At 44.7% G+C, this 14572-nt stretch overlaps 2 protein-coding genes and 1 long non-coding RNA gene across 7 annotated transcripts; 1 reads left to right on the plus strand and 2 right to left on the minus strand.

The window, feature by feature from the left end:
- The first annotated feature begins 4 nt into the window (after positions 1-4).
- LOC124488651 (tripartite motif-containing protein 16-like) lies at positions 5-6613 on the plus strand. 3 transcript variants are annotated; one of them, XM_047051379.1, is made up of 7 exons: positions 5-855; positions 1795-1890; positions 2120-2353; positions 2597-2756; positions 2973-3023; positions 3165-3197; positions 6445-6613. In XM_047051379.1, the coding sequence occupies exons 1-7, from the start codon at positions 256-258 to the stop codon at positions 6516-6518; spliced, it is 1248 nt and encodes a 415-aa protein (XP_046907335.1). In that variant the 5' UTR covers positions 5-255; the 3' UTR covers positions 6519-6613. The 3 variants fall into 3 exon arrangements, 2 of the variants coding, with proteins under 2 accessions (XP_046907335.1, XP_046907334.1); XR_006958732.1 differs by lacking the exon at positions 6445-6613 and having other exon boundaries at positions 2597-2873; positions 3165-3657; XM_047051378.1 differs by lacking the exon at positions 6445-6613 and having other exon boundaries at positions 3165-4169.
- Positions 4236-5248, minus strand: LOC124488655. Its single transcript, XR_006958734.1, has 3 exons — positions 5156-5248; positions 4954-5013; positions 4236-4714 (listed from the first exon to the last, which is right to left on the minus strand). It is a non-coding gene; the product is annotated as an uncharacterized LOC124488655 (long non-coding RNA).
- On the minus strand, positions 5843-10952 carry LOC124488653 (4-galactosyl-N-acetylglucosaminide 3-alpha-L-fucosyltransferase 9-like). 3 transcript variants are annotated; one of them, XR_006958733.1, is made up of 3 exons: positions 10926-10942; positions 10688-10751; positions 5843-6029 (listed from the first exon to the last, which is right to left on the minus strand). XR_006958733.1 is itself a non-coding variant. In XM_047051382.1 (3 exons), the coding sequence occupies exons 2-3, from the start codon at positions 10743-10745 to the stop codon at positions 8199-8201; spliced, it is 1236 nt and encodes a 411-aa protein (XP_046907338.1). In that variant the 5' UTR covers positions 10746-10751; positions 10926-10952; the 3' UTR covers positions 7616-8198. The 3 variants fall into 3 exon arrangements, 2 of the variants coding, with proteins under 2 accessions (XP_046907338.1, XP_046907339.1); XM_047051382.1 differs by lacking the exon at positions 5843-6029 and adding an exon at positions 7616-9376 and having other exon boundaries at positions 10926-10952; XM_047051383.1 differs by lacking the exons at positions 5843-6029; positions 10688-10751; positions 10926-10942 and adding exons at positions 7616-9376; positions 10498-10674.
- Between the last annotated feature and the right edge of the window lie 3620 nt (positions 10953-14572).

The raw sequence follows: 14572 nt of genomic DNA on the forward strand, positions 1-14572 counted from the left end.
TCTTTTCTGGCAAACATCCTGTCATTGGAGGAATTATTGATATGTAATGTTACAAAACCCAATACATGTTACTGGTCGTTAATTTCAACCCATATCACCACACCAATATTACAGGGCTCTCAACTTGTGATAAAACTTGAGAGCGCTCCACTCAGTCCTCTCTCCCTGGAGAGGAAAATAAATACTGTTCTCTCTTTCGCTCGCTCCCTCTCTCCACCTGTGTTTCTGTCTGAGAGAGAGCGACCGTCACTAACGATGGCCCAGCAGGGAGTTGTGCTGGACCAGGACCAGTTTTGCTGTTCTATCTGTCTGGACCTCTTAAAGGATCCTGTCGCCCTCCCCTGTGGTCACAGCTACTGTAGCAGCTGTATCGAGGGCTACTGGGACCAGGATGAGCAGAAGGGAGTCTACAGCTGCCCCCAGTGCAGACAGACCTTCACGCCCAGGCCTGTTCTGAAGAGGAACACCATGCTGGCTGAAGTGGTGGAGAAGCTGAAGGAGAAAGGAGGAGCCGGGGCCGCACCCTCTGAGCTGACGAGTCCAGCTGGGCCAGGAGAGGGGACGTGTGACCTCTGCACTGGGCCCAGGAAGCAGAGAGCCATCAAGTCCTGTCTGATGTGTTTGTTGTCCTACTGCCAGACTCACCTCCAGCCCCACTACCAGATTCCTAAAATGAAGAATCACAAGCTGGTGGAAGCCACATCTGGACTGCAGGAGATGATCTGCTCCAGTCATGACAAGCTGCTGGAGGTGTTCTGTCGGACAGACCAGCAATGTATCTGCATGCTGTGTACCATGGATGAACATAAAGGCCACGACACAGTGTCAGCCAAATCTGAGAGGAAGGAGAAACAGGTAAGACCAGAACTGACCAGAGTACTCGAGACCTGTGTTAATTTCTAGGTTTTTGACGGTCTCCAAAACGACTGTATATTTTCTTGGCCCCAGACAAAGAGGACTTTGAACTTAAATGGCACCAATAATAGACGGACCAATAAAGGGCTGTCACTCCTCCCCACCCCCCTTCACTCCCCGTAAAAAGTGAATGTGGAGATGGGTGAAGCTGTGTCTGACTGACAGGGGGATGTCAGCCAAATCGTCTGTAATTAGATTTGTTTACCTAAACCACAATGAGTTTATCTGCAAAACAGTGTCCAGCTCAATGTTATGGTCTCGATACACCCTAGTCTCGGTCATGACCTGATTTCGGTTTAGGTGGTCTTGACTTTGACTATTTAACTTACAATATGAACGTGTTTAAATATGGACGTTTTCATATGTGTAGTTTAGATTAAATATGCAATGGATTATTAAATCACTTGTATGCTGTGTTACATGAACAGGCTGAATGTACAATACAATAGAAAACATTTCAACAATATTATCAATATACACAGTACCATATCATTAAAAAAAGACATTACCAACCTAGATTATCGAATGTATTACCAACATACGGTTTTCACTGTCTTATATGAGTCTAAAGTCTGAACTCCTGCTTGGTCAACATGGATAACTATAAAATGTCAACAATTAAGTGCTGACTCATGTCAGTAAATGAAGGATGAGTTTAATACCTCTTATTCCTGGATACATGACGTGAAAAACCATCATAACAGAATAACCTTAATATGACTGCACTGTAACCCTAACCCCTACAGTACATGACTGCACTGGACATGTTTAGCAGTCGTGTTCAGTGTTGGTGTTCAGTGTGTTCTGACAGAGGTCCACACCATCAGAGTCCTGTACTGTAACTCCTAATGTGTGGTTGTCATATGTGTTGTTCTCCAGGACAAGCTGGTCTTGAGTCAGCAGGAAGTCCAGCAGAGAGTCCAGAAGAGAGAAAACCAGCTGAAGGAGCTCCAACAGGCTGTGGAGTCTCTCAAGGTCAGCATCAGGATCTCCAGTACTGTAGCTGTGCTACTGGGAGATACCTGGATAGGACAGGTAGACACTCTACATTCAGGAAGACTGGTGTCTCTTGAGGGATATCTTGATGTATTTGTCTATCCCCTGTCACTCTCCTCTCTTTCTCTCCCTCTCTCCTTCTCCTTCTCTGTCTCCTCCCTCTCTCTTCTCTTTTTCTCTCTCCTTCTTCCCCCCCCCCCCTCTCCAGAGTTCTGGCAAGGCAGCAGGGGAGGACAGTGAGAGGATATTTACTGAGCTGATCCGCTCCATTGAGAGAAGGCGCTCTGAGGTGAAGGAGCTGATCAGAGCCCAGCAGGGGGCAGCAGTGAGTCAGGTTGAAGGACTGGTGGAGAGACTGGAGCAGGAGATAGCTGAACTGAGGAGGAAAGATGCTGAGCTGGAGAAGCTCTCACACACAGAGGACAATATCCACTTCCTCCAGGTAACTAGACTACCCTGGCAGCTAAGATCTGCACCTCAACTCACTGTCTGTGTTCTCATATATTTAGGATCTCTGCTTAATCTGTGTGTCTGTCCAATTGTCATTCTTCCATCTGTCATTCTCTCTCTCTGTCTCTCTATACTCTCTTTCCCCCTGTCTCTCTCTCCCTATCTATCTCCCCCCTCTCTTTCTCTATCCATCCCTCTCAACCCCCCCCCCCCCCCTCTATCTCTCTCTCCCCAGAACTACCAGTCTCTCTCCAGTACCAGTGTATCTCCAGATGTCCCCAGCATCTCTGTTCCTTCTCTTCAGTACTTCAAACATGTGACTGAGATGGTCTCTGAGCTGAGAGAGAAACTAGAGGAGCTGATCCAGAGAGGGTGGTCAAACATGTCCACCACAGGTGAGCTGGGTAAAAACAGCAAGTCTGGAGAAACAGCACACTAAGCCTCATGGACATACATCATGTGACAGGACAGACACCTATCACATAAGCACATGCTTGTATCAACTTGATAAGGTACTGTATGTGTTTGTTGCACTGTCTGTGCTGTTGTGTCTCTGTGTGTGTATTTGTGTGTGGGTGGGTGTGTGTATAAATATGTGTGTGTCTCCACAGTGGATGTGTTCCTGCCTCCAGAGCCCAAGACCAGAGCAGAACTCTTACCATGTGAGTCCCTGAAGTATCCAGGTCTCGCTCCACTGACACATGTTGAATGATGAATTTGATCCAGAACAACAGCAGCTTTTACATGGGAAAACATGAATAAACGTATTCTCAATTCTGATCTGGTCTCTGCTCTGCTCCCAGATTCCTGTCTGCTCACACTGGACCCAAACACAGCATCTATAGACCTCTCTCTGTCTGAGGAGAACAGGAAGGTAACATGTCTACAGCAGCGCCAGCCATATCCTGACCATCCAGAGAGGTTCACCAAGTACAGTCAGGTGCTGTGTAGAGAGGCTCTGTCTGGACGCTGTTACTGGGAGGTGGAGAGAAGAGGTGAATGTGTTGCCATAGCAGTCTCATATAAAGACATCAGCAGAAAAGACGACCACTCTTACTTAGGTCGCAATGACAAGTCCTGTGTGTTAGTGTGCTCTAGTAATCATTACAGTTTCACACATAACAGTGTTCATACTAGAGTATCAGGCCCTCGGTCCTCCAGAGTAGGAGTCTACCTGGATCCCAAGGCAGGTACTCTGTCCTTCTACAGTGTCGTCTCTGAGACAGTGACCCTCCTCCACAGAGTCTAGACCACCTTCACCCAGACACTCTGTACTGGGTTTTTGTTTGGTCGCCATAATACCAGTGCAGAGATAATGAAGCTGTAGTAGAGGGTCTTATAGAGGTGTGATACCTTCATACCATCATATAGAACCCTGTCATTGTTTTAGTTGGTTTATAATCATTGTTCTTTTGTTGTATAATTACTGCTTTCACCTTGATGATTGTATATGGTAATTTAGTCTTGGCGAATGTGTGAGACTTGATTGCCCTGACATGTATGGACCACATCCATGTGGCACATGGACCACATCCATGTGCCTCATCAAGACAGACGGATTTAGCCTGAATACGTTTGATAGGGAAGAAAGCTGGTTGGAGATTAAACAGATACACCATTGTGATTGAAATATGTTACAGTTTTGTAGCTGTCCTTTTGCACTGGTATTTGGTCACACATGCTTCACAAATCATAGAAAAATCATTCAAGAAACCAAGCTTTGAACATGTACACTAATTATAAATACATGTGTATGCAAGATGATCACATAATCATGCTCAACACACTCAACATTAAATATAAACTTCTTAAACACTTTTTTTGTCTAACAAAATGATTATAACAAAACGATGGAAAACTGTTCAATTAAGTCATTTCTTTATTGCAGTGATTTTACATTTTGCAGACATGCATTTATAAAACACATTTTAAACCAGAACTTTGAGGGAAGGCTAGTGTGATTGGTTATTAGTCTAATCCTCATCTCAAAGCAAAGACAAACTATCCAAGTGCATTTAACAGTGAATAAATATGATGTCTCATAGGGTAAAACAAACCACAATGAACAAGAGCATGATGACCCTCACCACAGATGTCAAATCAATTTAGCCACTCATACCTCAAAAGGTGAATCTTAGGATAAGGTGCAGAGTATTCTGATCTCAGATCTGAGGCTAGGTATCACCTTTTACCAAACAAGCCAGATGTAGGACACCTAAATGACAGCGTCATGCTATCCCCTTCATCTTCTTAACCATCATGGTCATTACTCCACTTGCCGGATGCCTTTGGCCTCCTCCACTTTCCTCAGGCTCTCGTCCCATTGGGTGAACTGCTTCGACAACAGGAACATCTGCAAATGGAGTCAAAGTTCACAAAGGTCAGCGTGGGACATTTTTGGCACTAGCATGTACACTCTACAAGTTATCTAGAGCAGTGACTAGAAGGCCACTCCAGTCAGTTAAAAAACAACATACTCATACCTTTGTTGGATATGTCATAACAGTTTAGTCAATGAGTGACTATTATGTATTGACAGTTAAAATGTATACTTTTTATAATGAGGCTTTAAATCAAAAGAAAAAAGCATACCATTTTATTGTACACCTCAAACAGTTTCTTGACCTCCAAGGACTGGGCTTCAGTTTGATCCTTTGTAAAACAGAAAGTCAAGAAGGTATTGCATAGACTCTTAGTTTAGAATATGGTCATTCTTAGTTTCAATGTGTATGTAAGCAGACATGTGATGTGCTTTGAAAACAGTGTTTAATGTGTGTGTGTGTTTGTTTCATACCTGCTCTTTGATGGAGGAATTATTGATATCTAATGATAAATTTACATTTACATGTATTCATTTAGCAGACGCTTTTATCCAAAGCGACTTCCAAGAGAGAGCTTTACAAAGTGCATAGGTCACTGATAATAAAAACAAGATAGCCCCAAAGCATTGTGGGTAGCCAAAACAAGAAGCACACTTTGTGAACAACCAAAAAATAAGTACCAAAGGGAAGAACCATAAAAGCATGTAGTTAAGAAAGTTACAATTAAACAACATGAATCTCTAAGTGCAAGTGTACCTGTAGAAAAGCTAGCAACAGACACAAAACCTAATACATGTTACTGGTCGTTAATTTCGACCTATACCACCATACCATTACAGGGCTCTTTAAGGATTGTAATTTGTTGTGTCTATTCCAATATGTAATGATAGTATTCAATGACACAAGTCTGTGTTCTAGAAAGAGTGGTCTGGAGTCGAAGTAGAGGAGAGTAGAGTGGAGTAGAGGTCCAATAATATCAGCTTTAATGCAGCAGTTGGAAATCAACAAGTACAGAGCTCTGGGGTTGTCTACGTTTCCCTTCCCGCAACAGAGTTTGGGTTGGTTCACAAAGTCCAACTGGCTATCTGTCCCTGCCCCAGCATATATTATACAGTGCAGTAAAACAAAAACACAAGAAGAGAGTTGAGCTTGTTCTCCTGTGCAGCAGGGAGTTGTTCTTGCCGACGCGTCCCACCTGCTCGGGTGCCGTCTCCACCCGGTTTCAAGGTTGTTTCTGAAAAAATCTAGGGTTAGAGTCACAAAATACAGCCTTTTTCCTGCACTCTGTGGTCGAGACTTGTCTGGATTGTTCCTCTTTCTCCGCCCGCACCCATGACTCCCCTCGCCCTGTGTGAGACACAATGTTCAAGCCTGAGCACACGTCTAAGTTCATAAGACATAACTTTAATAAGCACGATGCATAACTTTAATGAGTACAATACATTCTTTACTCTTAACTTTTGATAAAACTTGAGAGCCCTCCACTCAGTCCTCTCTCTTCCTGGGGAGGAAACTAAATACTGGTCTCTTTCCTTATCCTGTAATACTTTATCTAACTCTCTTTCTTCTCTGCATCCCCACTAAACTCCTCCCTCTGACAGAACCAGGAACTCACACCCTCTTCCCACAACAGTATTCTGGAGAAACATAACTGCTCTCTCTTTCTCTCACTCCCTATCTCCACTTGTGTTTTTGTCTGAGAGAGAGCGACCGTCACTAACACTCCCGCATGGCCCAGCAGGGAGTTGTGCTGGACCAGGACCAGTTTTGCTGTTCTATCTGTCTGGACCTCTTAAAGGATCCTGTCGCCCTCCCCTGTGGTCACAGCTACTGTAGCAGCTGTATCGAGGGCTACTGGGACCAGGATGAGCAGAAGGGAGTCTACAGCTGCCCCCAGTGCAGACAGACCTTCACGCCCAGGCCTGTTCTGAAGAGGAACACCATGCTGGCTGAAGTGGTGGAGAAGCTGAAGGAGAAAGGAGGAGCCGGGGCCGCACCCTCTGAGCTGACGAGTCCAGCTGGGCCAGGAGAGGGGACGTGTGACCTCTGCACTGGGCCCAGGAAGCAGAGAGCCCTCAAGTCCTCTCTCTCTCTCTCTCTCTCTCTCTCTCTCTCTCTCTCTCTCTCTTGAATGCAGTAGCCAGTCCATACACTGAACATTGCACCACACTGTTGCTTATTATTACAGGTGAAAAAGTGGTGGAATGTAATTGAATGAAATAGCATGTTCATGTAGGTACTTTCCAACAGGCGCAAAGCGCACTTGGCAGCAGCTTCAAAGGAAATATAAAAACATACTATGTCTATTTTTAAGGCATATTTTCCTTAGGTAGCTTGTGATTGTAGCCTACGTCACCTTGGTTTCTATTATATTTAACATGATACAAAGTAAATATCAGTTAGTGCCTTTTTCAACTTGTTGTAGCAGTAACCCCGAACAGGATGATGATGATTATGATGATAAAGAGACATAGACTGCTGCCGCAGAGAGGGGATGCAGAGAGGCCTACATGTATGGTAGCTACTGGTAGTTCAGTCAAGACAATCACGTATTAGATTTGAGCATTTATTGTTACATGACATGGACATGTAGATTTACTTTGGCGGAGTGGATGATCTGAGGGAAGCACTCCTGCCTCCTCGATGCAACACATACATACATGACATATGAGGCAGGGAGCAATAGAGATATAATCCCCCTGGTGGATAGACATACAGACAGCATGGGGGAGAAGGGGACGGTGGAGGGTGGCAGCAGCAGTGATCATACAACGACCGGGGTGAGTGTGTGCATATCCGCGCGTCTTTTAAAGACTTCTTATCGGACGTGGCCCACTGGATATGCGCTGCTAACAGGGGTGTGGTAGTGGGTGGAGTAAAGGAAGGTGGAGTAAGACGCCTTACGTCCCCGTTAAAGGAATGACGCGCGCTGCCCGATTGCCCTGCCAGAACTAGCTGCGCTTTTTTCTTTCCTCATGTAGGCCTACTTTTATTTACAGTGTAAATGTACACTGAAATTATGAGAATAATTAATAGAAAAACAATCGGCACATACTGATCATGTTGAACAGCACATGGAAGGGCATTGCCATCTAAAAGTTGAGTGTTCTGGCATAATCTTTATACAAAATATCAAAGAAAAAACCACAGGTGAAAATAATGTCGAGAGGGACCGTAGTGCTATATCTTCATGTATATGTAATCTACCACATATTTCTAATTACAAATACATCCTGTGAATTCATATGTCTAACAGGGTTGACCATAAAACCAAAACATTTTGTTGAAAAAAATACATAATAAATTATAGATTAACACAGCTTCAGATGGCACGATTCAGTTTCTTGTCACTTTCAGCTGTCTTTAGTCTAAAGCAATGCATAAAGTGATGATTTAAGTTAATTTAGATTTCCCCCCCTTTTTCAAGCACTGATTTCACGAAATGTGCTGAATAAGTGCTTATATTTGGCAATATAGCACATGTATTAAACATTTTGATTACTACAAACAGCCTGGTCAGCCCCAATACCATTGATTTAGATTGTTAATAGCTGTGTATCTTTTCTCCCGTCTAATGTAGTCACATGATCGACATGCATGTTCTAGTCCAAAATACCATCCCTTAACTTTATAGTTTTTCCTCCAGCTGTGGTACTTCATGTACTCTTCATCATTCTTGTCAAGGAAAAGCAGCCGATCTGCCAGTTCCTTTTGATTGGGGAAGTCATCCACATGAAGAAAAGAGTCTGCTGGAATGAATTCCTCATAGTTTTGCCTGGATGGGCCCAAAACTACTGGGACAGCTCCCAAACTCATGGCATTGTACAACTTCTCAGTGATGTAGTCTTTGAAGAACGAATTTTCAAAGGACAAGTAAAATTTGCATCCAGAAATGGTTTTTGTATAGACTTCGTTGTTTACGTATGTACCAAAGTGTCGTCCATAGGCCTTTACTTTGACATGCTTACTCAGCTCATTGTAGACCTGAACTCTTCTGAAGGATGGGTGCCAGTTGCTCACAATCCAGCACACCAATGTATTCTTTGTTGGCAGCTCAAACTGTTTGTCCACAGCTGTTACCTCGACTAAGGATCCATAAGGAACAGGTACAGAAGAATCCTGTCGATAATTTGAAGTCAAATTAAACAGATTATCCAATTTGGGCCATCTTTTGGAGTTGGCAGGTGATTCAGCATTGAACCACACCCATTTCTGGAACCAGGGACGTGGATTTTGTGGCATGTTTCCCAGATCTTCATGGATATCCCGGTGATGAAAGAGGACTCCATGTGCATTCTTATAAAGGCTCTTGTTGTCTGTCAAGTGACAACCTTGAACATTGAAATCAGCACATGAATGAAGGTCAAAAGATTGTCCAAATGGCCACATCCAGATCAGGAGAATAGTGTTCGGTTCTGGATTGTCAGGTCTGAGGATGACTTGGGAGTTCTGCTTGCCTGTCTTCTGGGGTTGTGATGTGGTTTGGTCTGGGACCTCAGTCTGATTCCCCTCTCGATTTAGCCCATCTTGGCAGACACAGATAGCTTTCTCATTTGGTTCTCTGTCGTCGCACAACAGTGAGTTGATGTTGGGTTTGTAGTATGTAAAAAATAAAACTAAGGGGCACACCACCACAAAGCTGCAAATCAATGCAGGCCGTAGTACTGTCCCTTGGGAAGTTGACTTGATCATGACTGTGTGTCAGAAAATACAGTCATTACAATACATCAAATAACTTTAAACAATACATCACAATATTTGTTAATATTTGTTGCAGATGGTGAGTGATATGGAGAAATTAAGACTGATGCTATGTATTTTGAGTCAATTCTGTAATCAAGTAGGCCTAAGGATCAGTATCCTTGGGTTTTAAAACCTGCATCAAATGTAGTTTAATGTCTCGACATTTTGAACTACACTGTTTAGCACTACAGTTCATTGTGGCCTGATATAATACTACTTTTGATTATTAAGAGATATATTCTAGCATCGAAAAAATTGTGTGGTACAAACATTTATTTTTGATTGTTAGTCTATGGTTTGAAATGAAAGGCTTCCTACTTTATCGGGACTCACATAGACATGTCTCTGACATGCTATACTTAGGAGAAGTCAGGTTTATAGTTATGGACTTTAACTGAATATTGTTGTTCTATTAAGTCTTGGGCAGAGACACAACACAACGTTACAATAGTAAATGCAAGTACAACACATCCTAACCTACCTCATGACATAAAAATCAAGTTCATTTTGCATCAACAAAACAAAACCTTGTAGTTTTTCATTACTCAGCAATCAAATACTTTCAATTGATCCTTTTGTATAGCCCACTCCATTATTTCAGCTGAATAGACGTTCCTTGCTGAGTTGTAATTCAGTTGCTATGATGGTAATGATGTTCTTTGTACCCACCAATGTACTTTTCAAAGTTATGGATGGTACTGTCACATAATGGAACCATGTGTCATGATCAAGCCATCTTGAAATGGCTAAATAATGGAACTAGCCACAAAAAACTGGTCATGAAGTCATTTTTAAATGCATGGTGAACACATAAACGATTCAAAAAGTCTGACCCCTATCGCTCATCTCAAAGTCTGACCCATTATGCGGAATAAAAAGTTGATGCTGACATAGAAAACATGAACTTTGGTTACAGTTTTCCAGGCGTTTAATTATTTACATCACTGAATTAGTACAATAACAATGTTTGACATAAAAACATTTAATCATAAAGCCCAACATCTCAAGTTCCTGACTTACTTGAAATATACAGTATATCAAATCAAATAACTCTACCAATGCATCAACTCACCTTAACAGGAGGAGGAAAATTGAAAATGAGGGTGGAAAATTATTTCAGTAATGCGATATAAGCATACGATATGGGAATAATTTCCCTTCCTCCTGAATAACAGCGAGGTGTGGTCTGTATTTATTCGACGTTATCACCTGCCAGGTGAACATTGAACAGTTGAATTGAAAAAAAGAGAGGGATTGCTTACCTGATGTGACTTCCTGGTGTTTACAAATCAAACAATGAGGCCACTTCTTTTTTTTCATGACGTTCTTAAAAAAAAAAAGGTTATGATATGAGGTTAATGATAAACAGAACAGGGAAATTATTTAAAAGACCATGAGAAGAAAACAGGGAACTGATTTAAAAGACCATTTCCCTGTTCTGTACATCATTTACTTTTACATTTAGTCATTTAGCAGACACTCTTATCCAGAGCGACTTACAGTCTATACAGGCACATTCCACCGAGGCAAGTAGGGTGACGTGCCTTGCCCAAGGACACAACGTCATTTGGCAAAGCCGGGTGTAGGTGTCACGGCCACAGCCGTGCCCCCCTATTGTTTTTGGTTTTGCCCTGCCCTAGTGTTTCCCTGTCATTGTCGTCACCTGTCTCGTTCAGTTGTCGTTAGTTTCATTGTGTTCACCTGTGTGTTTGTTTCTGTGTATTTAGGTTCCTGCTTTGTGTCCAGTCTTTGTCTTAGCATTACCCTTTGTCCCTGCGTGTACCCTGTCTGTTTCCCGTTTTGAGCATTAAACCCTTTTGTTTTTGGACCATGCCTGCTGACTCTCCTGCGTTTGGGTCCTACCCCTCCACACGTCGTGACAGAATGCTAAGACCACATAAGGACCCAGCGGAGAGTCACCCAAACCCTTTCCTTGGGACCAGGCTTGCCTTGGGTGGTCCACGAAGCCTACAGCGGAGGGCCCACCCTAGGCCCTGGTTACTGCCTTGGCTCCAGCCCCAGCCCGAACCCCGACCCCAGCCTTGGTCCTGCCCTGGGCCCCTGCCTCGATCCTGCCCTGTGCCCCTGCCTCATCCTGAGGTTGTGCCGCCCTGCGCCCGGACGAAGAAGGTTGCGCCGCCCAGCACCCAGACCACCAAGGCTGTTCATGCCAGGGAGTTTCGGCCGCCTGCCGCCAGAACCCAGCCCCGTTCCTGCCCTGTACCCCTGCCTCGTTCCTGCCCTGTGCCCCAGCCTCGTTCCTGTCCTGTAGCCCAGCCTCGTTCCTGCCCTGTGCCCCAGCCTTGTTCCTGCCCTGTACCCCAGCCTCGTTCCTGCCCGGTGCCCCAGCCTCGTTCCTGCCCGGTGCCCCAGCCTCGTTCCTGCCCGGTGCCCCAGCCTCGTTCCTGCCCTGTGCCCCAGCCTCGTTCCCTGCCCTGTGCCCCAGCCTCGTTCCTGCCCTGAGCCCCTGCCTCGCCCCGAGGTTGTGCCGCCCAGTGCCAGGCCATCCGAGGACTCCTGGCCGCCTCCTCCTCCGCCCGAGGACTCCTGGCCGCCTCCTCCTCCGCCCGAGGACTCCTGGCCGCCGCCTCCTCCGCCCGAGGACTCCTGGTCGCCGCCTCCTCCGCCCGAGGACTTCTGGCCTCCTCCGCCCGAGGACTTCTGGCTGCTGCCTGCCGCGGTGCCCGCGCTCCCATGCGCCCCGGTGCCCGCGCTCCCATGCGCCCCCTCGTCCGCGCTCCCAGGCGCCCCCGTGCCCGTGCTCCGGCGTCCGGGTCGCCCCCCGGACCTGCCCCGACCCTCTGCCCTGCCTCCGGGCCGCCCCCCGGACCTGCCCCGTACCTCTGCCCTGCCTCCGGGCCGCCCCCCGGACCTGCCTCGACCCTCTGCCCTGCCTCCGGGTCGTCCCCCGGACCTGCCCCGACCCCCCGCCCTGCCTTGTGGGTCGTCGGGTGACGTCCCTTGAGAGGGGGGTACTGTCACGGCCACAGCCGTGCCCCCCTATTGTTTTTGGTTTTGCCCTGCCCTACTGTTTCCCTGTCATTGTCGTCACCTGTCTCGTTCAGTTGTCGTTAGTTTCATTGTGTTCACCTGTGTGTTTGTTTCTGTGTATTTAGGTTCTTGCTTTGTGTCCAGTCTTTGTCTTAGCATTACCCTTTGTCCCTGCGTGTACCCTGTCTGTTTCCCGTTTTGAGCATTAAACCCTTTTGTTTTTGGACCATGCCTGCTGACTCTCCTGCGTTTGGGTCCTACCCCTCCACACGTCGTGACAGTAGGTGGTGAAACGTAAGACCGGAGACGCTTCGTGTTTGTCCCCAGCTTGGGAAATACAATTCAATTCTGGTTAGATGTTCAGGGAGATAATTGACTCGTTAATATCTGGCAACATTTTTTGAAATGTGCAAAAGTGTGTTACCTGTAACCTTGAGCGCTAAACAGTTAATGACATGAAACTGTGGCGTAGGTAAAAATAGTCTGCTTGATCAGAGCACCGACCTTAAAGTATGCAAACTCACTTATCAGTTGTTTATCTTTACTATAATATGGATTTAACCACCGACCTAGTATGGAAACCGACCACTCAAAGGCTCTGGTAAATTCCTTCGTAGTGTGGAGATCCACTGTATGTGACTCAGAGGCCTTAAGTTAAAACTTACTTCAAAAGTCTATGTTTATAATCAGTATAGCCATATCAACCAGACTAGATCAAAGTTCACCGCCGTAGCGTGATAGATACGTTTCAAGGAGAACAAGTAACTTTAAATGAACAATAATAGTTTATTATATAAATAGTAAGATAATCAATGCAATGATAATGAAACATCATCAAATACAAAACAATCTCTCAGAGTAATGGTTAACAAAGGTATTCACAATGAAGATTAGGTGCCTAACGCACCGGAGCTGTATCGTAAACAGAACTCAAAGTGATTGGTAAAACTTCTCCCTATATACACCCAAACCTGATTAAAATAGGGACACCGGCCATATGACAGAAAAGTTGTCTAACGCATACAAATTCTAATTGGATCATTAATCAAGGCTGCAGTAGACCAAGTGGTGCCCTTGCAAGACAAGGGAATATGTTAACACGTTGGTCTACTGCAAGCACACACTCTGTAAACCCTGTAAATGTACATGTTACAGTATTAAAATTATTACTATAATATAATACATCAAATAAGAAACAAAAGCATATCAAACATGACATTAAGAGCTGTTTAGAACGATATTTACAAGAAACACAACTTTTAATGATCATTTCTGAGTCTTCCTCTGTCCACCTTCCTCTTCAACTGTTGAGACCACCTCTCCAGAGGTGTGTCATTGTCATTTTAGCATTCATGCACATCAACGACTGTCCCAGACGAGTGTCTGGGTGACCAGTGACAAAGGGGCTGCCAAATACAGCCCTACAGTCAGGGGCGGATCTAGAGATTTTCATTCGGGGTGGCAATGGGGTGGCAGAAGGAGGTTTTGATGCGAGGTGAATTCAATTTTTTGCATTAATTTCTGTGCAAAATAGTTTTTTGAGCTTTCTGTAGGCTAATATAAACTTTTCGTTGGACTCATATTGTAATATTTTCCGGAAATTAAAACCCAAATTTGTACCTGAAAGATTCAGGGCTTTTGAGAAAACTTATTTTTCCCACCCTTGCAGGAACCATGATTTATGAAGTGACAGATCTTTCTTTTTTTACTTGGCTTTTTCAGTTCCTCCTGGCATCTTTTCCCCATCCATTGTATTATTTTTGCATCAGCTTAATCTAGCTAATTCCACAACAATACATGATTGTTAAGGGTTGTCTCTGTGGTAACACATTTGGTACGCACTGAAAACAGCACTTTTTAATCCACGGTCTGATCTAGGTGGGGGTGCAGGTGATAAAGCTTGCCTAGGGCGCCAAATGTGCTAAGACCACAACTGCACTGACATGGGTTGAATGATGAATTTGATCCATAATAACAGCAGCTCTTACATGGGGAAACATGAATGGACGCATTATCAACTCTGATCTGGTCTCTGCTCAACTCCCAGATTCCTGTCTGCTCACACTGGACCCTAACACAGCATGTATAGACCTCTCTCTGTCTGAGGAGAACAGGAAGATGACACGTCTAAAGCAGCTTCAGCGATATTCTGTCCT

The sequence above is a fragment of the Hypomesus transpacificus genome, unplaced genomic scaffold (assembly GCF_021917145.1).
Source record: "Hypomesus transpacificus isolate Combined female unplaced genomic scaffold, fHypTra1 scaffold_149, whole genome shotgun sequence".
NCBI classification, from domain to species: Eukaryota; Metazoa; Chordata; class Actinopteri; order Osmeriformes; family Osmeridae; genus Hypomesus; species Hypomesus transpacificus.

Coding starts and splice junctions, on each gene's coding strand:
- LOC124488651 (XM_047051378.1), top strand. CDS start 256: ATGGCCCAGCAGGGAGTTGTGCTGGACCAGGACCAGTTTTGCTGTTCT. Junction 1,891..2,119: donor AGGCTGTGGAGTCTCTCAAG/GTCAGCATCAGG, acceptor CCCCCTCTCCAG/AGTTCTGGCAAGGCAGCAGG. Junction 2,354..2,596: donor ACAATATCCACTTCCTCCAG/GTAACTAGACTA, acceptor CTCTCTCCCCAG/AACTACCAGTCTCTCTCCAG.
- LOC124488653 (XM_047051382.1), bottom strand. CDS start 10,745: ATGAAAAAAAAGAAGTGGCCTCATTGTTTGATTTGTAAACACCAGGAA. Junction 9,377..10,687: donor ACACCAGGAAGTCACATCAG/GTAAGCAATCCC, acceptor TCTGACACACAG/TCATGATCAAGTCAACTTCC.